The sequence below is a fragment of the Cygnus atratus genome, chromosome 14 (assembly GCF_013377495.2).
Source record: "Cygnus atratus isolate AKBS03 ecotype Queensland, Australia chromosome 14, CAtr_DNAZoo_HiC_assembly, whole genome shotgun sequence".
NCBI classification, from domain to species: Eukaryota; Metazoa; Chordata; class Aves; order Anseriformes; family Anatidae; genus Cygnus; species Cygnus atratus.
Genome location: NC_066375.1, coordinates 18,580,548 through 18,604,956, shown reverse-complemented (window position 1 = coordinate 18,604,956; position 24,409 = coordinate 18,580,548). Strand labels below are relative to the sequence as shown.

The following is a 24,409-nucleotide window of genomic DNA, read 5'->3' as shown; positions in this document are numbered from 1 at the left end:
CTCTGGCAAAATATGTGGATTTTGCATCCCTTGGAGCAGCATCATAGGAAGGAGCAGAAACTCTATCGGTGATGGCAATAGGAGGGGAAGAGGGAAAGTAAGCAGTATTTGAGATCCAGTAGGCGCATGTGATACGAGGATTTTTCTCCCCCCATGGATGCTGGCGGTGCCTTATAAGTAACAGATAGCGAGGAGTTGGTATTATCTTTACTCCGAGCGGGAGCTGAGGCAGCTGACCATGCTGCGCTCCCGGCACTTCGCAGCGCCTGCCACTTCAGCAGAAGGCTGGGAGCGATGAGAGGTGCCTAGAGCCCGAGCCCCGGTGCCCGCAGGTGAGCGGCTGCGCGGCGCGCTCGCGGGGCGGCTGCACCCAACTTTCTCCTCGCTTCTCCGCACGAGTAGCGGCGCCCTCCCAGCGCTCCTGCTTTGCTCCCGGAGGCCGGCAGGGTCCCGGGGGGGTCCCAGCCCGGCCCTGCTCCTCCGAGCCCACGCGTGGCCCGGGCAGAAGCGGGAGCCGGGGGGAGCTGTCCCGGCTGCAGCGCCCCGAGGGGCTGCGGGGGGCGTCCCCGGGGGACATCGGGGATCGGGGCGGGACACGCAGGGCACAGGCTTGGGGCCGCTCCCTGCAAACGCGGCACCCACCGGCAAAGGACGTGCGACAGCGCCGGGGGGGGGGGGGGGGGGCAGCAGGTCCCGGAGCCGGTTTTCTCGGGGTCTGGCCCCAAACGCAGGTTACCTGTGGTTAATTAGGATTGCAAAGCATCCCTGGCCCCATCTGGCTACATGCATAGGCTACCGGCCCGGCTCGGTAGGCATATGCGGTCTATAGGCGCACACGCGTAGTGCTGCATCTTCTACGTTTCCAGCTAGCCTTCATTCATCTTTGTGCCGCGATTAAATGTTTGATCAAAGGTTGAACGCTAACGCGAGCCGCTTGTATTTTTGAAATGCACGGCCCTTAAAATAGTATTTTGTAAACTGCAGGTGTCAAAAGGTTCCCAGTCCAGCCCCCCCCCCGCGCAGCCGTGCGGCTTCCCCCCCAATAACAATAATGCTGCAGATTGGAGAAGGATTTGAGGCTGCAGCCAGAGAGAAAGGGATTAGGGCGAGAGCACTGGAAGTTAAATTGTGCTGCATATAAAAAATGGGCGGATTGGTCTCTAGATGAGAGCTTGGTACCACCTTCCTTTCTAAAATAAAATCTCTCTGGCATGAAGTCACAGCCTATTTCACATCCGGTTTACCCTGGGACGTATTACTACTGTCTTGCTAAAGAGAAAGCTTTTGTTGTAGAGAGCGGCGGCCGGAATATCGGCGAGGGAGATTTGGCTGCTAAAAGCCCGGAGGAGCGGAGCAGCGGCGACGCCAGCGATGGCCGAGGAGGAGTGAGCGGCGGGGCCGGAGCCGCGCATCCTCCGCGGGCGGGCGGGCGGGCGGGGACCCCCGGCACAGCCGGGCAGCGGACCTGCGGGGCTCCCGGCAAGGGCGGCTGCACTCGAGCGCACCCCCGAGCGCGCCCCCGCGCACCCCGGAGCGCGCCCCCGGCTGCTGCTGCGGGCTCCGCGGCCAGGCGCGGCTCCTCCGCCCGCTCTCCGCAGGTACCGGCGGCCGCTGGCGTTTGCTTTTTTGCCTCTCCCCCCCTCTCCCTCTCTCCCTCCCTCCCTCCCTCCGGCTGGAAAAGCCGCAGCGATCGATGGGCGGTTAAATTTATTTGGGGCTCTTTACCTTTGAGCGTGGACGGATTTGCACCGCTCCCCTTGGAAAAGGTTTATGGGGTTGGGGGCTTTTTTTACCTTTTTTTTTTTTTTCTCTCTCCGAGGGAGGCGGTGGGAGGGGTGGCTTGCTCAGGGTGAGGGGGAAATACAAAGTTGAAATGCCGGGAGGAAAACAAGTCGCGATTTGCACCTCAGAACTGTGCAAATCTCTCACCGGGGGTCACAATGCATCAAAATGCCTATTCTTTTTTCTTTCTTTCTTTTTCCTTTTTTTTTCTTTTCCTTTTCTTTTTTCCTCCTTTTTTTTTTTTTTTTTTTTTTTTTTTTTTCTTCCTTCCAGTGGGCGCTGCTGGAATTCTCCCAGACGCGTGGCTTTCTCCCATTTTGAAGGGGAAAACCAGCGGTGGTTGCACAGGCGGTGCGGGCTGGGGGAGGCCGGGGGCAGGGGCTGCTGCTGTCTAACGCTCCGTGCAAGTCTTTAACGTTTGTTTTTTCCAGCTGCAAGAAACTTTCCTTCTCCGGGATTTTCAGTGCCTTTATGGGTTCATTGAAGCAGGGGCTGGTGTCGGGGGTCTTGGAGGGGAGCGTACGCGGAGCTCAACAGATCAAGATAGTTCAAAATAATTCACTTTCCATTCCTTATCCCTAGAAGGCTTTTGCAAAGGCAGAAGTTGGCAGGACTCGGAGAAGGCAAATTTTGAAGCCACAGATGTTGCCTCTCTCTGTAAGGGGCTGATTGCAGCGCAAGTTGAGATGCAGTCTCGTCCCTGAAAATCTTCATTCTTACTTTCCTGCCACATCCACCTCCTTCCCACCCAGTTAGGTTAGCTTAGCCCCACTCAATGCTTATCTGACGATCATTTGTCTGTAAACGCATTAATTATATCTCACTGCTTACATGCAGCTTTGTAATGATATTTTATTGATTTAAATTGTCCCTGAGAGCGTGCAGTGAATTGGGGTAGCTTTATTTAAAGATACAAAACATTTCCATGAACAGTGCTTCATATTCTCAGGCACTTGGAAAACTCCAGTTCACTATTGGGGGGAAAATACAGGCTTCAAATCTTGTTTATTTAGTGTAATGAATGCTAAAAATCGACTGGATTCCTGCACACAATATAGATATGTAAAGAGACCTGCAGCATCTCCTGGGCAATCAGTTGAATCTGGAACGCCAAACCCACAAATATCAGCTAACTTTGTATTTGATGATTTGTAGGAAAGCAAAAGAAACGTTCTGGGTTTTATTACTTTCTACTCAAAGGTAAGCTGAGAGTAACTCACTCTGGGGAGAGGACAGGAAATGTTTGGAGAGGAGGAAAAGGTTGCTAATGCAAAAACACTTCCTTGCAGCCATCAGAGACTGGTAGAGACTTAGGAGATGGTGTGTAGGCTGTCAGCACATGGTTTCTTTATGAACTGTGCCCTTTAGCCTGACAAAAATGTTAGTGTGCATACCTAGCAGCAGATTACAGTCAGAATCTGGTGATTGTACTCCTTCTCTGACACAAATATTTCAGGGAAGGGGGAGCGGTATTACCTGTAGAAGAAAGTTGCTTCCATCATACCAAAGCGAAGCAGTGGCTGAGAGGGAAGCACCGCTCTCCTCAGTCACACAGCCACATGCTGACACCTTCCAAGAGCTGTGGAAGGACTCAGGCTGGTTCAAGTCAAAAAAGAAACAATTACACTTGTTCTCTGGAAACATTAGGGAGCTGCCTTGTCGCTTTTGCAACACAGGGAGAAACTGAGTAAGAACTCTCACAGACTTTGGGGACAGCAGCTTTAACTTGTAATTGTTTTCGTTTAAGTTCAAGAATAATGCTGACAAGAATGCTTCCTTACCACAAAATAAATCCCACCCAAGGCTTCCATGTCCAAAAGCAGAAAGTAAACAAAACAGCCAACGCCATCCTCCCTTATACTGAATGAGATACAGTATTGTGAGGTCATTGTCTGACATCAAATTGTTCTGTAAAAGTTGCATAAATTGGATGTTCTTTTTCCACAGTACCTGTTTTAATGCAGGAGTCATTGATGATTATTTTCCTTCCAGTTTCAGAGTCCACCATGAAGAGAATCCTGGTGCTTTGTGACTGCCTCTGGGCCTGGAGCCTCCTCCTGAATGCACTGACTGAAAGAAGGTGAGGAGATAATTTTTAATGCACCTACATATTTTAGGAACCTTGCATTTAATACAACAGCATAAAGCAAATATTTCAAGGGCTGTACTACTACTCAGTGTATTGGGGAAAGTTAATCCCTGTTCAAATCCCAGCTAAATCTAAGAGAAGATTGAAAGAAAACTGCAATTTGTTTGCATAACATCTTTTCTTTTTTTTTCAATATTGTGAATGAAACAAAGCAAAAGCTATCTGAAACAAATTAAACTACCTTTAAAACACCTAGGCAATTCTTTATACTCTTATGGAATGACTGCTCAGAAGTAAAAGTTTCTTTAGAGGAAAAAAAATGTAATTTAGCTGTTTTTTTATTTCTTTTAAAAATTAAATTTAAGTGCTACTTATTAACTTTATTATCCCTACAAGAAAGGAAAAACTTCATTTTTTGATTGGGTCAGGACTGTGACCTGACTTAGTACCTATTCTTGCAAAGCCAAAGCAGACCTTTCTGGGGAAGGGGGACTGCTTGAATAAGGAACAATTTGAAAGCTCAAACAACCAAGCAGTTGATGCATTTGAAAGACAATGCTGTACTGAATCTCTATGAAATATATGTTGAAGTCACAATCTAAAAGTGACTATCATTCGTAATTGTATGACAACTTACCTAGCAACTAATAGATGATTAACTAAAGACTACAAAGCAGTTCAGAATATACTTGAAGTACTCTATTCAATTCAAAATTCAGTAAAGGGATTCAAGAAGGCTCACAAATGTATTTCTGGATTTTAAAAATATTAATGTCCCGCCAATAAAGATACGTAATGACCAAAAAGCATTATCAGTTCTGTATTGTCAGTAGTGGTACCTAAAGGATGTATTCGGCCTTGATGTCCATAGTGTCTTCTTATACATTAGTGGCTCTAGATAAACTTATGTTCTGGCTACCCTGAAGTATTTAAATAGAGTGGTGTGGGCAAAGGGGCGAAGGTTCATCTGCACAAGTGTTTTCTCTTGGGGAGAGGAAAAAAAAAAAAGAATAAAAGCAGGTGATTCATGCAACAATTGTCATTTGGAATAAACATAACATTTTATAAGAAATACATTTATCCTGGTAATATATTAAGAAAGGTGAGATTTGAACTATTCACGAAGTATTTCATTTGGCCTACCTAGAGAATTTTGTGAAACTGTTTAGCTGTATCTGTATGTGTACCTATATATGTATTATATCTGTAATGTATGCAAGTCCATTCTTAATATGAGAATTTAAATGCATTTGACTAGTATTTAAAAATTCTATGGTGTGTCACTATTATAATGACCTGTAGATGGAGTTAGTGCACAGTGTTTTTATTACACTATGGTTTAATATGAACACAATCATATACAGTCAATTTTTCCTCAAAATGTACACAATTTACATTAAATTTACCTGTTTTAAAGCCATTTTGTCATAGTAACATTACTTGCTTTTTCTTCTGGATCACTGTTAATTCTTTAAGAAAAAAAATCATCAAATTAGATAAAGTGTCTGTGATGCAGGAGAACACAGTCTTTCCATATTCTTTCTTTTCATGAAAAAAAAAAAAAAAAAAAAAAAAAAAAACACCACAAAACAAGCACACAAAAAACCAAAATGGCATTAGGAATATTTTAACACAACTGTTTTGACTGAAAAATCACAGTCCCTGTGGACTTACAGTATACTTTATACGTATACAAATGTTCAGATTCTTCCTGTTGTGACCATATGTCAGTTAAAAGCAGCCCTAACGGTGCTTTTTGCCTCTGAAAAAATGGTGAAAGGAACAGGTAAGGGTACTGACAAATGTGTCAGCCAGAATGGAAGCAGTGTATTGTATTGCATCCTTTCACATTGCACTGCCACTAAACCATCTTTCTGATGCCGCTTCTGCAAACATACGCATTTATTTACCCCTAGAATTTCTGAAGTGTTATTATATCCTTTTGCTACCTTAATCCTGATGACCTTCTGCTATCCTTGAGATATGTATGTGCAGCAGCTTGTGTACTGGTGGTGAGTGGTAATATAGAATTTAATCCTGTGAAAAGTCCTCTACTGCAATTCTACGTAAGATGTGTGAGAAAAGATGCTTTGAGAGATACTGCTCAATGGAGACAGCAGGAGAGCTTGTTATTTGGTAACATATAGGAAAAATAAAAAAATAACATCTGTGACTTAAAATGCAACTGTGGGTATAAAAAATAAGTATAGACCAACCTAATTTTTATTAAGTGAAATTATATAATATGGCTAGAAGGAATTCATAGTATTTTTATTTTTTTTAAACTGTTAGAGATTTTGTCTTCTTCATTAGGAACAGTGATGTATATGCATTAAAATACCCTGAAAACTGTTCTCAGCAAAGTCACATACTCTGAGTGTCAGTTTTAAAATTTGTCTAAATCTGTAGCGTTACTTATTCAAATCTGAACTGCAAAATAGCTTGGAGGCATTGCCAGAATACCTACATTCGGAGTATCAGAGTACCTTTCCTCCTTCTTCCTGGATTTGATACAAGTGAGATGATTTGATACACACGAGATACACAAGGATACCTGTCTGATGTGGTTTACATAAAATAATTTTGCACGTATTTTAACAGAAACATATTGTTTCGCATATCAGTAATATCCCTTGCAAGATGGTCTTCGCTGATTAGAGCAGGAGGGACTGGCAGAGCACTGAAACCCATGTAGCACCAGAGCCATATGGATAACAGGCTGCCTAAAGAATCACTTGTGTGGCTAGACCTGATTCTAACAGAAGCTTTTGGTATTGACCTGTTCATCCAGTTCAGCAGCAAGTCTGAGAAAGCACTGTTTTGGAAGGCAGCATTTTGTATTTCAGTCGTGATGACTACACGTGTTGATAATGGAAGTCTTCCCAGCAATTAATGAAAAAATAGTACCGGGTTTGGCTTTAAGACAACTGTAATCTATGATTAAGGGAATTATCCATGACAGGGTGTTTGGTAAAGGTTTCAGATTTACAAAAAAAGGTTGATTCTTATGCCATTTACAGCAGACAGAAACCAGCACGCCCAAGGACTTCATTCTGATTTCTACTGATGGAAGTAAGATTTTGGTAGCTGAGTTCAAAGAGCTTAATTCTATCCTCATTCAAGGAAAATTTCAGTACCTTTATCTGACTTAGAGATGTGCATTAGGGATTTGTAAGTGAAGCTTTATAGACATGACAGATTTCCATATCAACAGATGATTCCATTACACATTTGTAAGGAAAAATTGGAGGTATTCTTCCGAATGAAATCACTACAGAAAAATGGGAAATAAAGCAAAATTATGTATTGTTCTATGAAAGTATACACTCAAATGATTTACTTATGTACTTGTAAGGATATCTTTGTGGGGTTTTATTTTTGTTTTAGCATTTATTTTCAGTACTTAAATATCAGTGTTCTAAATTACTTTATCTTTCTTATGCAAACCCTTTATGACTATAATGAATTAAACACATTGACTTTTGCTGGTAAATGAGCCTTTTACTGAAGAACACATTGGAATATTGTAAACATTAATGAATAATGTAATAAACATTAAGCAATTTAAGTTATATTTGCTCACCATTTATGGAAAGGCATTAGTTTTGTAAGATTTTACTAAAAATATACAATTAAAAAGAAAATGATTAAATGAAAAGACCCTATGAAGCTCTATATTGTAGTTTCATGGAGGAGATTTTGTGACCATAAATCAGTAAGATTAAATACATTTTGGAATTACTGTTTTGTAAGGTTATTAGTTGATTGCTGTTTTTCAATTTTAACTGTTCTGTATTTCAGCTATGGGCAAACCTCATCACAAGATGAACTTAAAGACAACACCACAGTGTTTACCAGAATATTGGACCGTCTGCTGGATGGTTATGATAACCGCCTGAGACCAGGACTGGGAGGTGTGTTAAAATTTTCAAGGTTACATGCTTGAGAAAAATCAGTTAAAACAATGTTATTTTTCTAAGATATACTTACTTTCATTCAACTTATATATACATAAAATAATGCTGATATGTAACATCCATTTTTTTCACAAGTGCCATGGTGTCTTCTACATACTGTTTTCACCCATTTATGCACCCAAAAAGAAGAAAATGGTTCACAATTCAAGAAGACCTCTGAATACTTACTAAACTTTCAAATGTACAAAGAATAAAAGATGTGATCTGACAAACGACAAAAGTTTATGAATTAGGCCTAAACAGCATATCTAAGTATGCAAAAATCCTATTGAGTGTCTTCATAAGAGGATTTGGTTTTCAAAGAGAAAACATCAATCAACCTTAGTCACATAAATGTCTCAGAGAAGTTTGTAAGTTTTTTGGGGGTATGTCAGAATTTGTTTCTTTAACATTTTATCTTCACAGGTTGGTAAAATGTCTTTCTTCTGCTCTTGGAGCTGAATCCATAAAAAGGTATAAAACCACATAGCAATTACATCTTTATAAAAATGTTGTTACAAAGCCTACTCTTTATCAGCATCTCTGCATTCCAATTGACTCTGATATGTTCTTCAGTGATATCAGCCCAAAACCGGGTCTTAAAAAGACGTTATTCATAAAGTTGGATGTTTTAAATGTCTGTTCTTTTAAAAATCTGTTCCTCCCAGTGCATGGAAAGGACAGCTTTATTTCTTTTTTCACACATCACTTTTTTTTTCTTTTGGATTGTCCAAGTAAAACAAAACAAAGCAACCCACCCAATCCACAAAGTATAGTTCAACTGATTTCATATACTAGTTCTCAGGAGAACTGCGTTATAAGAACAACAGGGCATTGCATTAAGAATTTTGATATCATCTCCTGCAGATGAAAAGAAAGATAATTACAAGTAAGCTTATTCTGTGACTCAAGGCTACCATCATGCAATATTTCTTGAACTGTGAGCCAACTTCTTCCATAGTTTGATTTCATTGACTTCAAGGAATGGCTAGAGACAAAAATCTATTTATAAAGTGTCCAGTAAGAAACACACTTAAAAATGGGTTGGTCTGTAATTTTTTTTGTGTGCAATTTCAGATAATACATAAAATAACTATCACTTTTTATCTACCAGTACTTTTGCCTGTTTGCTTGTAAACCTTTGGATTAGTGTAAAAATAAATGCTCCTTAATCTGTGATTAATGCAACAGTAGAATTCAGTAAGCTACTATATCACAGTAAATAAACATAGCACAGAAGGCAATAAATAAATGAAACTCTGTAAACTGTGTAAAGTCTGGTACATGTCTACAAGAAAAATCTGAGAACACAATGATTTCTTCTATGAGTTTTGTAGCTGTTATGATTTGTGTTATAGCTACTAGAAAAGCAAACAAAAGAAGATGCAGGGAAAGGAATTTCTCTCATTCTTCTCTCATTCTCTGGATTGCAATTTAGAGAATTCAGCACTTTAGTGTAGACCCTTAGGTATGGGTGTTTACAAATATGTTTTATGAAGTCGAACTTCAAGGGTGTATTGGAAGAATAGGTCTGCATACCTCATGAAAGGATCACTCAGTCCAGTTAAAATTCACTCCTTACTCAGAGACCATATAATGTAACTGCTTCTATAGGAGGAAATGACTTTCTTCACAAACTTTAATAGCCTTTTGCATCATTAGAAGTTAAAAGCAAAAATGAGCAGAGCACGGGGGATACAGAGTGGAGGAAAGGCATAATTTGAATGGTTTCTATGAGCTAAGAACCTCAAGATGATGCAATTTTGATATATTTGATTTAGACACTTTATATGATGGGGGAATATATGCTGAAACGTTCAATACATAGAAATATCCAGCAAGAAGTCTAAATCAGTGTATCAGTATGGTATGTTTTTTGGAGGTGGAAGTTCAACAACCTTCCGTTATAGCTTGATCTGTTGCTGCAAGTTTTAAATATACGTGGAAGAATAGTGGTTTCCTTTTTGCTCTCAGCAGTGTCACCGATGGCTTCTTATTAAATATTTAATCCAGACCAGGATTTTTATTATTTACTAATACAAGAACATTTTTAGATTTACAGAATTAGGCCTAAAACTCATTCATTCCATATTAGCTATGATGCAGCTCTGAGAAAAATTAAGAAGCCAGAGATCCTCATATATACATATTATGTTGATGAATTTTACACTGTTAGGCACAGTGTAAATCTTTTTACTCTTGATTACACTGTAGCAGTCTTCTAATTATCCAAAATTATCTACTCTCTATTCCCTGTGCATTCTGAGAATAAGTAGATGAAACAAAACAATGCATGGTGTAGCTACTTTCTCCTACAGAAAGGGCCAGATTGCAATAAGCTCTGTGCTTATCCCTGTAAGACCTCTCCTTATGTACTACAATACTCCAAATATATACACCCACAGAAAACCGTATTATGTGCTTGAACAGAAACAGAAAAGAGAACCAATTTCTCTCTTTTTCATCTACAGCAGAAAAGGTATATGATAGAGTTTCTTCAGTCTGTTTCCCGTTTCTTATTTGTATACATGAAGAATTCAGTGACAAAAAAAGGTTTGTTTACCAAAAAAATTGTAATGAATTGTGAAAGGGCTTTGATCTTGATTTTGCTCTACTTGCTTGCAAGAGTAATTTCCTCCTTTTTGAAATAAAACCCCATGATATTTCTCTGTCCCAAGTTCACAAACTTCCTGTTACTGAGTGGGGTGAATAGTTTCGTTGTTACGTGGAAATACCATGGTGGAGCAGATCATAGTGGCAGCATGAAATCTGTAACAAGCTCATGGTGAGATCTCATTATAAAGATACATTATCGGAGCTATACTGTATATTCATTGGAAAGACAGGTTAAAAGGCGAGGTGTTAAGATAATGAAAAATCTAGAAGAGTTGAATTTTGAACCACTCTTTCACCAAGCATGGAGTCAGTGCTGTATTAATTTTAAATCATCCTTTTTCTTTTTTAACATCTTTTGAGGTATCACTTCAAAAGGAAAATGAAAAAACACATATGGTCCATAAACAGTAAGGTAATGAATATTGGTATTTGCCAGATTACCTACTAAGTCAATACCTGAAATAAAGTGAACAGGTCTGAGCATTTTGCCATTAAACAAAGAAAGAATTACTTCTCATTAGAAAGAATATTAAAAAAAAATGAAGTATGTTACCCATGGGGAAAAAATATTGAATATAATTGAATATGCTCATTTAAAAAATGACATTGTGGCTAAATTTAATCTGATTTTACTTTAAAGGAAACACACATAGTACTTTGTTATGCATTGACAGATTTACACCTGTTATCAATAATTATTGATATAAATTATGTTATTTAGATGCTCACCACCTCCGTACGTGGGCACAGTCACTTAGTCAGGCATCGCTAGGAAATAGCATCTGTTGCATCCGTCCATAAACACGGACAAATAACTACATTTACAGTTATTTGTGCTTGGAAAATAGAACTTTTAAAATTAATCTAAAAACATTCTGAATCACACTAGAGGACACCTATTAACTCTGCGAGAGGATAATCATTTACAAAAAGCAAGGAGGATGAATTTTATAGAGTAACATATTGAAAATGAAAAAGAGGAAATCATGTTAGACAAAGTATAAACAAACAGTGAGGTCACTTGGGTAATATAATTTTCAGTGCACTATTTAGGTTGTAGAACTAGGAGTGAAAAGATGCTGTCCCCTTTTCAAACACACAGTCCTGAAGAAAATAAAGGATCAGATAGTAGTGGAAAGGAGTCAAATAAAGAGGAAATGTGAAGTCGGTGTTTGGTGACCTCTCATAGTAAACCGCTATATCTACAGTGGGAGTTTAAAAGAAATAGAAAGCAACAAGAAATGATGGAAAAAATAAGTTTTGTGGATAAATGAATATTCCATTGACTTTTGTTCTGGATTGTCTTCATGTGGGGAATAGATATGAGCCCTGGGTTGCCAGTGAGACAGGTTTGGAATGCCACAAGGCAGAGAGGGCTTCAACAAAGGAGATTCTTTGCACCTGGTGTTTGAGATTCAGTAACATGAAATCAAGTTTAGCTGCAGTTTTTTTTTATGCTATCCCCTTTATAGTGTACACATCCCATCTATAAAATTAAAGGATATCAGGTGATCTGTGACCTCTTAGAATAACTATATATGCAGTCTATCCCTTTGAGAACAATTTTGTAGTGGAAAAATTGTTTAATACATAACTAAGAAGAACTAGAGTGGGCTTGATTAGGCAGATCAGAGTAAATCTTTCTAACTGAAATTTGCTTTTATAGTTCGGTTGAATTGCCATTAGGTCACACCAAATAGATTATAAATATTACTTTAGTATTGAATGGAATTATATTTTTTCGTGCTATCAGTAAGAGCAATTCCACTGTAATGTATATCAAAACTGGGTGTGACTGTCCCTAAGTGGAATGTTGGTCCATCTTAGGCAATTCATTACTTCCATAGAGTGCTCATATTTAAAATGATGGGGAATAAACCTGACAGTATTATGTTAATTAGGTTTTAAAATTCAGTTTTATGAGAACATTATATATTAATGCATAATAAACTTACCTTTTGATGATTGCGGTCTCAACAGAAATTGTTGAATTTGAACTCACATCTGAACTAACTTAAAATTTACTGAAAATACAGTGTTGGTCTTCATGTGCAATAAAAATTTAGTTATACCCAAATGTTTCTACTCTAAATAAAAAGAGAGGCCTTTACTGGGCCCTTACTCATAATCTGGTGAAGAAGCACTAGATACTACACTTAATTCTGTAAAAGTTTAAGGGGCTTATTTTGGTCTTTTTTTCCACACCATAGGCACCACATTGATGTAAAGAGAACAGTAAAAATCCATAAGAAGACCCTAGGAAAATTGCTTTGATACAACAGTAAGGAGGTGGGGAGGATATGAGCAGCTTTGAGCTGTTAATTGCTGTGGGGATAGCTAGCATGACACTGCACAGCTCTCAGTCATCCCTTCATAGTGGCATGGACTATGGCTGAGTAATCACAGGACAGCTCACCGTTCTCCCTTTTTGGTCTCTGCTTCTGCAAAAGCAGCAGCATAAAATTCTTCTTAGTGTTTTTCCTGTGGTTCTTCAACCAAAACTCTTTGTAGGACACAGCCAGCACAACTAGTGTGTGTATTGTTTTCTTAGTAGGAATGGCGTCTGCTAAACAGGCATCTAAATCTCTTTCATTCAAAACAACAGGAAGACTCTTCACCATTTTAACAATTACAGCACATGCTTAAACAAGATGTGCAGGGGGAGCAGGTGCATTATTAGAAAAAAGGGAATTAATTTAAACTATCAACATGAGTAATTCTAATAAACGTTGTGCTCAAATTCCAGCAGGTGAGAAAGGGAAATAGTTAATGTATAGTTTTCTATGATTAATGGGCTTATTTCATGCTGTTAAAATAAGTCTTCTCATTTTGTTCTCAATTTGTAATCCAATCACAATTCTAGAAATAGTAAGCTCCCTGGGAGTTTAAATCAAAACACTTATTGTTTTTACTTATTAATTTTGAGAGTTTACGTTAGTCTAGCATCATTAGAAAAACACAGTACTTGCAAACAGTGACACTTCAACAGTTCACTGTGACTGATGCTTTCATAGCCATACGTGGACCAAAATCATTTTCCACTGGTATAAACTAGTTTATTGCCTGAGGTTGTGTTCCAGTGTCTAGGTGTTGAACTCAATTGTTATTATGCTGATTAGTAACCACTTGGACCCTATGGTTGCCTTATAGTGTACATCATTAAACATAATGTAAAGATAGTAAGTCATTAATTTACTTTTCTATTTTTTTTTTTAACTGAAATCCTTACACGTTCTATCCCTATATTCTATTTCTGGTTCATGAGATAGATGGTACAGTCAGGAGACATGGTTAACGTGTCTTCACAACCGATGGATTTATCCTCGGCAGTAAGATCTGCTCCTGGCCTGAGCTTGTTTTGTTCAATGGCTTAGAATTTTCCCCAGTTCTCAGGGACATTGTGATGGTATTGAATGTAGCTCAGGATTTGAAGTTCCTGAAAAAAATCTCAATGCATTCTGAGTATTTGAAGCAGAGTTTCAGCTTTGCCATGGTAATCAAGCTGCAAACTGAACATGGTTAACCTTGATTCTAAATATATCCCTACTGTATGAGTAAACGTATGTTCTGTGCAGGAGTGACTCAACTTTTGTAGCTTTTAACAAAGCACAGTTGAATCATCTAATTAGTAAAACAGTAAATAAATTTCGAAACTTCTACACATATTTGGAAGGGCTAATGCTTTTCTGTGTGCTCATACACGTTTTTTCACAGCTTTTGAAAATGAGGTACATACCAAAGAAAAAGTAAATCATCTGGTCATCTTCACAGTGGTTTTATTTGGACTTGACGAGGACTGGTATTAGATAGTCTGCAAAAGTCTAACTGATATGAAAATAACAGTCTATTGTGATTTCAGAGTCTACATTTTCTATTGTCATTATTTATGACTTATATGTCACTTAATTATCTTTAATGCTATATAGAAATGAAAGGCACCACTAATTTTTCAATTTCCTCAGACATTTTCCATCTTACTGTGGAATTCTATAGTTTCCATTTTGTTTCCTTAACGAATAATTAACATTTCCTTAACAAATGATTTCCTTAAGCTTTAACTTCTACACTATGACCATATCTCTTAAAACTAAGATTCAGCTTAATCACTACATGATTCGCTGCTGATTCAGTGTATTCTGTGTTTGGGTGAGGTAAATAAGATAGTCACATTACATTAAATAGAGGGTCACCATTTTGCTTCAGCTGTGACTCTGAGGTTGTACCATTAAGAATGAATGCAATGGGACTGAAGATCTTTCACCATCTGTTATATCCTAATGACACAGGAGTGCCTCAGTGGAAAGGAGATAGAGAGACTGGAAGTTGGAATAAAGGATCTTTTAAAGAGTCATTTGTTTCATTTTTCAATATCCAGACGGCTAATAGATTTCATGATAATGTTAGTTTCTCGGTCTTAAGAGGTGATAGAGTACCTGGAACTTAAAAAATCTATTCAGCAATGTCTTACCGGACATCATGAAATCTCCATCTTCTTTCTGCTAGCTAGCTGTTTCATACAAGAGCACAGTCTTCAACTCTTGAACTTTGTAAAAGTGATGGTCTGAAGGAGAGAACACTCTTCCAAGCCAAGTAGCTTCTGGACAACCACATGCTTCTTCCTGTAATAGAAAATTAAATTCTCACTGTGAACTTCCTTAAGTCCAGAGTCAGCTGTCAGGAAAATACTTAAATTTCTCTTAGTTGAAAAGGTTGTAAGCAATGATAGGGTCATAGCTTCATTTCACTGGACAGCAGAGGAGGAAATTTCACCTATGAGACATTTTTGTCAATATTCACTGTAATTTTAACACTTCTTAGTCATAGATTCAAAGAACCAAAAGAATACAATTAGTCAACTCAACCACACTGTAGTATCTTACTTTCTATGGTTACAAATAATACATTTAAAATTTCATCCTTCAGATTTCCTAATGAGTGCTACAGATTTCTTTTGCTACTACCTATTTTTTGAGCCATCTTGCTAAAACAAAACAAGTGTCATTCAGTTTATTACAAGAATGAAGGTAGAATCAGAACTAATTTTACATCTGGATTACGTAAAGAAAGAAAGAGAGAAGGAGAGAAAGAGAGGAGGGAAGAAAGGGGGAGGAGGAAGGAAGGAAGGAAGGAAGGAAGAAGGAAGGAAGGAGGAGAGTGAGAAAGAAAGAAAGAAAGAAAGAAGAAAGGAAGGAAAGAAGGAAGGAAGGAAGGAAAGAAAGACTTTCGTCTTTCGTACTGTCTTATGAAAGGACATATTTTATTGTATACATATTAATCATTTATATAAAACTGATTAAAACATTGAAGTTGCAGACTTTTTTTGAATGTAATTGAAAAACCTATGTACATTGTAGAGCACTGATTCTGATTAGAACTTTTGGGTCATATAGAAAAATGTATATTGTCACTAGCTTCTTAAACGTGATTCTTTATTTCACTTTTCTTGTGTCAGAACTCTATTAATCTTCTGTGTTGACTGATGCAAAAAAAAAAAAATCAGCAGACCAAAGTATTTTCAAATCAGAGGGTTGTATTAGTTTTTAAAATTTATTTTACTATATTTAAATAGTATTATATAGATGTTATAGCCACATGTTTCTTAGTCTTATGAGTGTTTTTGCCTGCTGCATGACTTGTTTTCCATACATGTCCTTTTCTGTTAGCCTCTTTTCTTTAAGATTACTTTTATTATCACACATTTCTCAAATTATTTATTTTTATTTGAAAGTTCTTTGAGAACTGCATAACTCTTTCCACATCTGATATTTCTACCAAAATCAAACCAATAACAACAAAAAACACACTGGCTTGTATGGTACTACAGTAAATATTCAGACTTACATCACTTTAAGTTCTGAGAGCTGATGGGGTTAGCTCCACTCAACACTGTTTGCATTTATTCCTCCAGGTGCTGTTACTCCCTGTAGCTATATTAAAATCAACAGAGTTATTTTTATAGATGCCACCTTGGGTGAATATTTTCTGATGTGTGGCCTAGAAAATACCAATACATTCAAAAGTGACTGGCAGGCTGTGAGTAGAGGAAGGAGGGATGTTAAGCTTGTGAGTTTCTCAAAGGAACTTTTAACAGTAGATCTGCAGAGGCCAGTTGTTTGGCTCTTTCTGGAGAAAAAACAGCACCTATGAGACATTTTTGTCAATATTCACTGTAATTTTAACACTTCTTAGTCATGGATTCAAAGAACCAAAAGAATACAATTAGTCAACTCAACCACACTGTAGTATCTTACTTTCTATGGTTACAAATAATACATTAAAAATTTCATCCTTCGGTTTTATTTATCCTTCAGCACCTATGGTGCTGTTTTTTGGTGTCTCGTGTTCAACATTTGTGACACCTGAAATTGTTAGGTTCTTCTGAAGTGGCCAAGGTCATTGTGCCACTGAGCAAATTTACATCCTAGAAATCACAGAGAAGCCTAGCTTTGTGAAATAACATATACAAATGATCTATGTTATGTACACATTATAGATTACTGAATTATTATTCATGCTAATCTGTCACTGAGGCCTATAAAACAAATTTGGTAGTTTAAGGGAAATCTAACATTAGTTCCAATATAATTTAAAATATTTAAACTTACACCTAAAAAAAACCACCTAAAACTTACAAAATAGAATGTTTATACAAATGTCAAAAAGATGTAGAGAGGTTTAAATTATATTTATCTGGTAAAGTTTTAACTTGTTTTTTCTTTATTGTAGTTAAGAATAATGCAGCTTTTCATGCCAATAAAATATTTTTTATGTTTGTATACGTCATGATGTATTATCTCTCTCTCTTTCCTCTATGTTCCTGTGTCTCAATACTATATACATAATTCATAAGCCTAGGGTTAATTACTACAGACCTGCAATCAGCTTGCCCAGAAACACTGAGTACCCAATGAGACTTTTTGAGTACTGTGTAAAATATTCAGCACTGTTTATAATGTCAGACAAGAAACTTTATTTGTCAGAGTGACAGGATTTATACAAGCAGCAGAACTATGGCTGCTGTACTTCAGCATCATAAGTCATGTCTCAAAAAGTTCTGTGGAAATGCTGTAATAAAAAAGTGTTGCTGACAATATTGACTGTGAAATTACATCTCAAAGCAATAAATTATCAGGACTGTATTGTAGACCAATTTTAGAATGGCTAATCAAGGCCAATAATTTTTCTATTTATTGTGAGAATTGGTAGTGGTTAGACCTAATGAAGATGGTTGATAGACACTCACTGTCCTAATTTCCTGCTTCATCAGAGCGTGTAACTGAAGTGAAGACTGACATCTTCGTCACCAGTTTTGGGCCTGTTTCAGACCATGATATGGTAAGTGATTGCCTATTTCTATGGCATTTATTTTCTCTTGTCTTTTCAATTTGAAGGATGGAAGATCTATGCAATAACTTATTTACTCCTTTTAAAGCTGTTTTTGTTGTTGTTGTTGTTGTTGTTTTTAAAAAAACCCTCTTGATTCCAAAATGTTGTCAACTTTTATGTGCAATGATTCCTGTTAACTGTGACTGCGTCTAAGTGCCCTGAAATTACCATCTTCAGTGACTTTAATGATGTGTTTTAACAGACCTTATATTTACTACGTAACATATTATGAAATGCATTAGGGTTTGGATCAGTACTCTTCTGAGAATGATTGCTCAGGTCTTTGCTGGCACCTCACTGATCCAATTTGCTGAGAAAGATCATCATCTTAAAATGCAATTAACACTTACGCTTACAGTGTGACATCCATACAGTCCAACCTGTATTTTTATATTAAAAGCTACTGATCAATGGGAAGTGAGTTTCCTAGAACTTGGCTGCTGAATGAGAAGAGAAGATTAATGAGCGAATTAGTGTCACTTATTTATGGCATGAATTTGAAAATCAAATTGCTAGATAACTGCAGGGGATTCAGAGGTTCAGAAGACTGAATGAAGATGTTGTGATCTCTGGTCTTAAGAGATAAAAAATGTGTAAAAATATGGATAAAGTACTTTAAATTTTGCATATAAATGAGGCCTTCACAAGTAGGTTGCTACTGACAGGGAACGCCTGGTTTGATTACTAGTATCTACTGGATCCTGTGTTAGGATGAATGCTGAAAACATCCTCATTAACTTAAAAAAGAAAACACTTCAGTATTTTAACTGACCACATTAAACTAAAGATGTTCACAAAAGAAAGAAGAAAGAAAAATAAGAGGAAAAATTATCACAAGAAAGAAAGCAAGTTCTATTTACCACTACAAAATTATCAGTTATTTAATTGAAACTAAAAATGTAGACAGGTCTTAAACACTTTTATTAAAGTAACTTTTACAAGATAGTTTATTTTCCTGAATGAACTTTACACAAAGCTACCATTTTCCTGACTGCATGGATAACAACAGTTATAAAACTGCAGTCAAATTTATATTTCCAACCAATGGCATCATATTTAGTTGAGAGAGAATAGCTTGGCCAGCACAGACTTTTTGACTAGTATTCTGCTGAGAAGTCTTACAATTGAAAGGCAACCCAGGGAAACAGCCACACTGAAGACATCTCCTCAGCTCATACACAGAATGCTATGTCTAGATACTATACCGCTATACTCTTAAGAAGAGTAATTCCAAAAAAAACCCAATCATTCAACAACTTCTGCTTTTTTTTTTTTATTATGGGATAATCCTCTGAAATTAAAATGCCTACTTATTACTCTAAATTATACATTAAAAGATGGGAAATTTCTTGGATTAAAGATTGCCACTGACATCCCCCGTTGTGTTCTGGTGATTAGCTGAGCAAAACATTTCGTCTTGCTTTCCCAGTTCTGTCTGGAAATAGGTAACTGACCACCATTAGACTGAATGAAAACTTCATACACAGTCATGCAACTAGTACACACACACACACACACACACATATATATATTTAGTTAATAAGCGTTGAATTAAAATGGTAGCAGCTACAGTTTGTGAGTGATCTGAGGTTTCTCCGTTTTCTTAGAGATCTGTCTTTTGGGGAAGTAAACACTGAAAAGTTCCTGAAAATTAAACTCCTTTAAAGTATAGGGCAGGACACATGTTTGTGAGAGTTGAAAAAAAATAAAAAAGTAATACATATATGCTGGTGAAAATACAAAGTAATACTTGTTAGAGTTGTCTTCTGAGTTGCCTGGCTAAACTGTTGTTTGATTGGTTGAGTCAGATTTACTAGGAAACTCCAGTACAGAACAGCAGGCTAAATAAACAGGCATATATGCTTTCCTACATACAGACATAAATTGAGAGCATCCAATAGGCCTGCTGAATTACTTGGTATTATCTCACATATAGGCTTCAGTGTATACTTATCCCTGATACTTTCAGATGATTTAATTATGAAGTAGAAGGTAAACCTAATTTGATGTTCCTGGGAAAAACTGATATGTGCATAGGATTTGGTTTTTAGGGATAAAATATTGAGGCTCAAAATCATCTACTTTCAAAATTAGGAATAGGTATGTTTAAAAAAAAAAAAAAAGACCTCAGTTTAGCTGCATTAATATAGCATAAGCATTAATGACCCATGAAAAAAGGCTCTCAAAAATACTTAAAAACACATAACACATTGGCTCCCAATTTTCATTTAGTTAATATAGGAGAAAGAATTTATCTACCTCTTAATAAAGTGTGACCAAAAAACACATAGGCAGGTGTTCATACATTTTGAAAAGTAAGAGATTACAGAAAAGTATTTCATGTAATACTCCTACTCACCTCCCAGAAAAAGTAATATGTGTACAGCCTACTCATGCTAACTCTTCTGCTTAAGGAAATGTGTGAAATACAAGAAAAACAGAGAGACAAAGATCAAATGTAGTCCTTATCAGAATAGAAATTTAGATTATTATCTGTGTACATTTAGTGCAAAGTCTTCCATACATACTACAGGTTGGTTGTAGATACTCAGAATCACAGAATCATCTGGGTTGGAAGAGACCTCCAAGATCATCTAGTCCAACCTCTGACCTAACACTAACAAGTCTTCCACTAAACCATATCACTAAGCTCAACATCTAAATGTCTATTAAAGACCTCCAGGGATGGCGACTCAACCCCTTCCTTCCCTGGGCAGCCTATTCCAATGCTTAACAACCCTTTCAGTAAAGAAGTTCTTCCTAATATCCAACCTAAACCTCCCCTGGCGCAACTTTAGCCCATTCCCCCTTGTCCTGTCACCAGGCACGTGGGAGAATAGACCAACCCCCACCTCGCTACAGCCTCCTTTAAGGTACCTGTAGAGTGTGATAAGGTCACCCCTGAGCCTCCTCTTCTCCAGGCTGAACAATCCCAGCTCCCTCAGCCGCTCCTCGTAAGACTTGTTCTCCAGACCCCTCACCAGCTTCGTTGCCCTTCTCTGGACTCGCTCGAGCACCTCCATGTCCTTCTTGTTGTGAGGGGCCCAAAACTGAACACAGTACTCAAGGTGCGGCCTCACCAGAGCTGAGTACAGGGGGACAATCACTTCCCTAGCCCTGCTGGCCACACTGTTTGTTATGCAAGCCAGGATGCTGTTGGCTTTCTTGGCCACCTGAGCACGCTGCTGGCTCATATTCAGCCGACTATCAACCAATACTCCCAGGTCCTTCTCTGCCAGGCAGGTTTCTAACCACTCCTCACCCAGCCTGTAGCACTGCTTGGGGTTGTTGTGCCCCAGGTGCAGGACCCATTTGAGGGCTACCCTAAATTTGCTCCAGCAAGCAGACCAACAATCGATGTTGCTGGCATTATGGGATATAGGCACAGGGAAGCCTCACTAGCAGCTGTATTGGCACACCAGGGGAGGGATGTGCTGCTGTCTGGGCCCAGGACTGATGGATGGGAGCTGGGAATGAGCTATTCCAGCTGACGCCATATGTTATGAAACTACAGCCACAGTGAGACACCAGCATACCTAGACCATCTGTTTGCAGGAATCCAATGAGGCAGTTATATAGATAGTAGGTTGATATATCAGGCAGTACATGGTGTTCCTACCCACTCTCAAGACACTCTTTTAAGAACAGCACAGACATAACCTGCTATTCTATAAAGAGAATGCCTTGGCTCCGTCTTAAACCTGGGAATCAAGTTAAACAGGAGAAAAGCACTTTTTAAAATAAAAACATCTAATTTTGGAAGAACTTTGCAAGTTTTCAGGTATGATCTCTCAGATGGTGGATTGAACTAATGATCAGATAACCGTCTATTCTCAAGTCACTATCATTTTGTGAAAATTTTGATATATATTATCTGAAATAAGAACCAGATAAAAAACACACACTTTTTTCATAAGGACAAAATGATGTTTTTCTAGTAAGCTTTCATTCACTGTTTCTCTACTGTAAGCTCTTCAGGAAAGAATTTCTGTCTTCGTACCTTCCTGTACAGCACCTAATAGAATACAGACCATGGTGTGTTCTACCCTGTATATAAACAGTCTCTGGGCAGAAAGAACAGATGAGTGAATTAGAGAATGTATAAAATACTAAATTATTTCCTGCCTGGATCTCACATGTAAGACAAAATGTTATAAATATTCAATGCTATACAATTTATTGCAGATAGCAATCTTCTTTCTTTACTTGCACACTAAGAGATGAAAAATCTCCTCTGTGGAGAATTTATCTGAATTTTATCTCTCTCATCTGCTTGCACATAGACCAGTGCTATAGTACATGGTTTGTTCTGCATGGCACTCTCCTGTAGAAGAAAGCTCTAATCAGAGTAAGAGATCTTAAAGATCATCCATGTGTCAGGATTCGAAGGGAATTACTGTACATATTAAAGCGGGTAGTGAAAGCTAAGGAGGTGAGAAAGCTCAGCCAAAAATGATGCAGTTTGTGTGCAGTATGACCTATCAGCTAATTTTTAATTGAGTTTTGTCTTCTGCTGTCATATTCCTTACCAAATGTCTCAGACTCTGATCTTTTCCAACCTAAAAATTTTGTGTTCATATAAAGGGAAGAACCAAACTCCCTTCTTTCAACCTGTATCACTTTCCACTCACCTCCTACTTTGCAGTTGCTAGAAGTAAAAAGGGAATGCACACTGAAGTGATACCACCTTCTGGGCTTGTCTTGTCTTTTACCTTTCCCACGTGTGTACGAAGAAATCTTTGGAGCTAGTAAAACACTGAGAAAATACAGTATTTTAACGCCCCTTCCTCTGAACAAATCTCGGTTCCAGAAGCACACTAAGCACGTGATTAAGAAAGTGGAAATGCTATTATGTTTGCAATTAAATATGCATCAACATGATTCACTGGTCTCAGATATAAAGAAAAAAAAAAAACACGACAGCAAAGACCATCCCATAGAACTACTACTATTGTCCACAATAAATTTATTTAGTCACTACGTGCCTTGAAAACCGAAAAGCCACTGCCAAACTCACTATTGTTGCTTGCTGATAGTTGCACGAGTAATAAACAGCTCACACTTGCTTATGTTGTACAGAGTGTTACAATTTGTTAAAACAAAATTCATGAGTCTGAAGGAGTCTGCTATGGATAGATTTTAAATGTTAATTCCAGAATGTTTCTCTTTACTAGCATATTCCTTGGGGAAGCCCTTTTACTTGTAGCAGTGTGTGCCAGTGCCATTTTCCGTCAGGATTTGCCATCAGACATTGGTACAAGATCTCAGCAAAAGTTCAGCTTCTCAGCCAAATGATTATAATTCAGAGTAATTTTGAACAGTGTTTGGATAGCTGCTTTTGATATTCATCACAAAATCTCAGCCATGAGTGATAGAAGGAATAGGATAATCCCATACAGCACTTCCATGTTAGAATGGGGTTTTTCTCTAGGTAAATATTAAATTATACTGCATCCACAGGAGTTTTCCACATTTTTACCACATCAGAGTGGGAAAGTATTCTATGTTTTATCTATAATACACCAACATATGTTTCCTAAATTCACTGTCTCCCTCTTAACTTCATTTCTATTGCTTTGTAAAAAATAATTATTTCATTTCATAGCAAGTTTTCTGTTTGTTTGTTTTATTCTCCCTATATACACTGATTCAGCCAATGCATCTCCTCCCCACTGCCTCAGTCCTTGCATAACCAAACTATTACTGTTGGTCCAAAGCAATCCTCAGCTTGTGCTCTCTTGAGTCCAGTGATATGGACCAATGAGCCATTTCACGTCTCATAAATAAGACCACATAATTCTAGTGGTGTGAACTTTTCACAGGTTGACTACCTCTTTATGCTAATGAGACACCTAAAACAAAAGGCTCTAGTAAGATCCTGTCTCACCAGGCTTATTTTATTCTAAGATACATATTCTTTGCAGGCTATGCAAAATGGCTGAATATCCACAGCTTCAAATCACAGTTTTATGGAAGGTGAAAGGAAAGGGAGAAAAGGGCAAAATATTTTGTTTCCATTATATTATACCTCAAATTCTTGTTTAACTTTTGATATGCTATTCTTCCCAGCATTTGCTCTATTGAACACAGCAATGATGTTGTAACTGTTAAATAACCAGCTTCAGATACATTGTAAGTAATATAAAGAATAAACGTTCTGGTAATTACTAATTTCATTAATAGTCTTGCTTTTAGGGAACAGTAAGAATATAATTTTCAAGTTCTTGTATTGCAACATATGACAATATTACCTTTTTTTTTTTTTTTGAATTGGTGTAGGAATACACTATAGATGTATTTTTCCGCCAAAGCTGGAAAGATGAAAGATTAAAATTCAAAGGACCTATGACTGTTCTCCGGTTAAACAATTTAATGGCCAGCAAAATTTGGACACCTGATACCTTTTTCCACAATGGAAAGAAGTCAGTGGCTCATAACATGACGATGCCAAATAAATTATTACGAATTACAGAGGATGGGACATTGCTGTACACAATGAGGTGAGCCCTAAAATATTATATCCTTCATTTAGTTTGACAATTTAACTTGGTAAAGCAAGATAATTTCCAAACAGGAAACA

The 24,409-nt window shown here is 37.7% G+C and overlaps 1 protein-coding gene across 4 annotated transcripts in view; it reads left to right on the top strand.

The window, feature by feature from the left end:
- Positions 1–1,286: 1,286 nt before the first annotated feature.
- Positions 1,287–24,409, top strand: part of GABRA1 (gamma-aminobutyric acid type A receptor subunit alpha1) — a 42,253-nt gene continuing 19,130 nt past the window's right edge. The window contains exons 1-5 of one of the 4 annotated variants that reach the window (XM_050713621.1): positions 1,287–1,385; positions 3,775–3,862; positions 7,673–7,785; positions 17,711–17,778; positions 24,109–24,329. In XM_050713621.1, coding sequence (XP_050569578.1) covers positions 3,789–3,862; positions 7,673–7,785; positions 17,711–17,778; positions 24,109–24,329 — 476 coding nt within the window. In that variant the 5' untranslated portion in view covers positions 1,287–1,385; positions 3,775–3,788. Of the gene's footprint in view, positions 1,386–1,454; positions 1,599–1,719; positions 1,767–3,402; positions 3,863–7,672; positions 7,786–17,710; positions 17,779–24,108; positions 24,330–24,409 lie in introns of those variants that run through there. The other 3 variants (XM_035563967.2, XM_050713622.1, XM_035563966.2) reach the window with 3 other exon arrangements.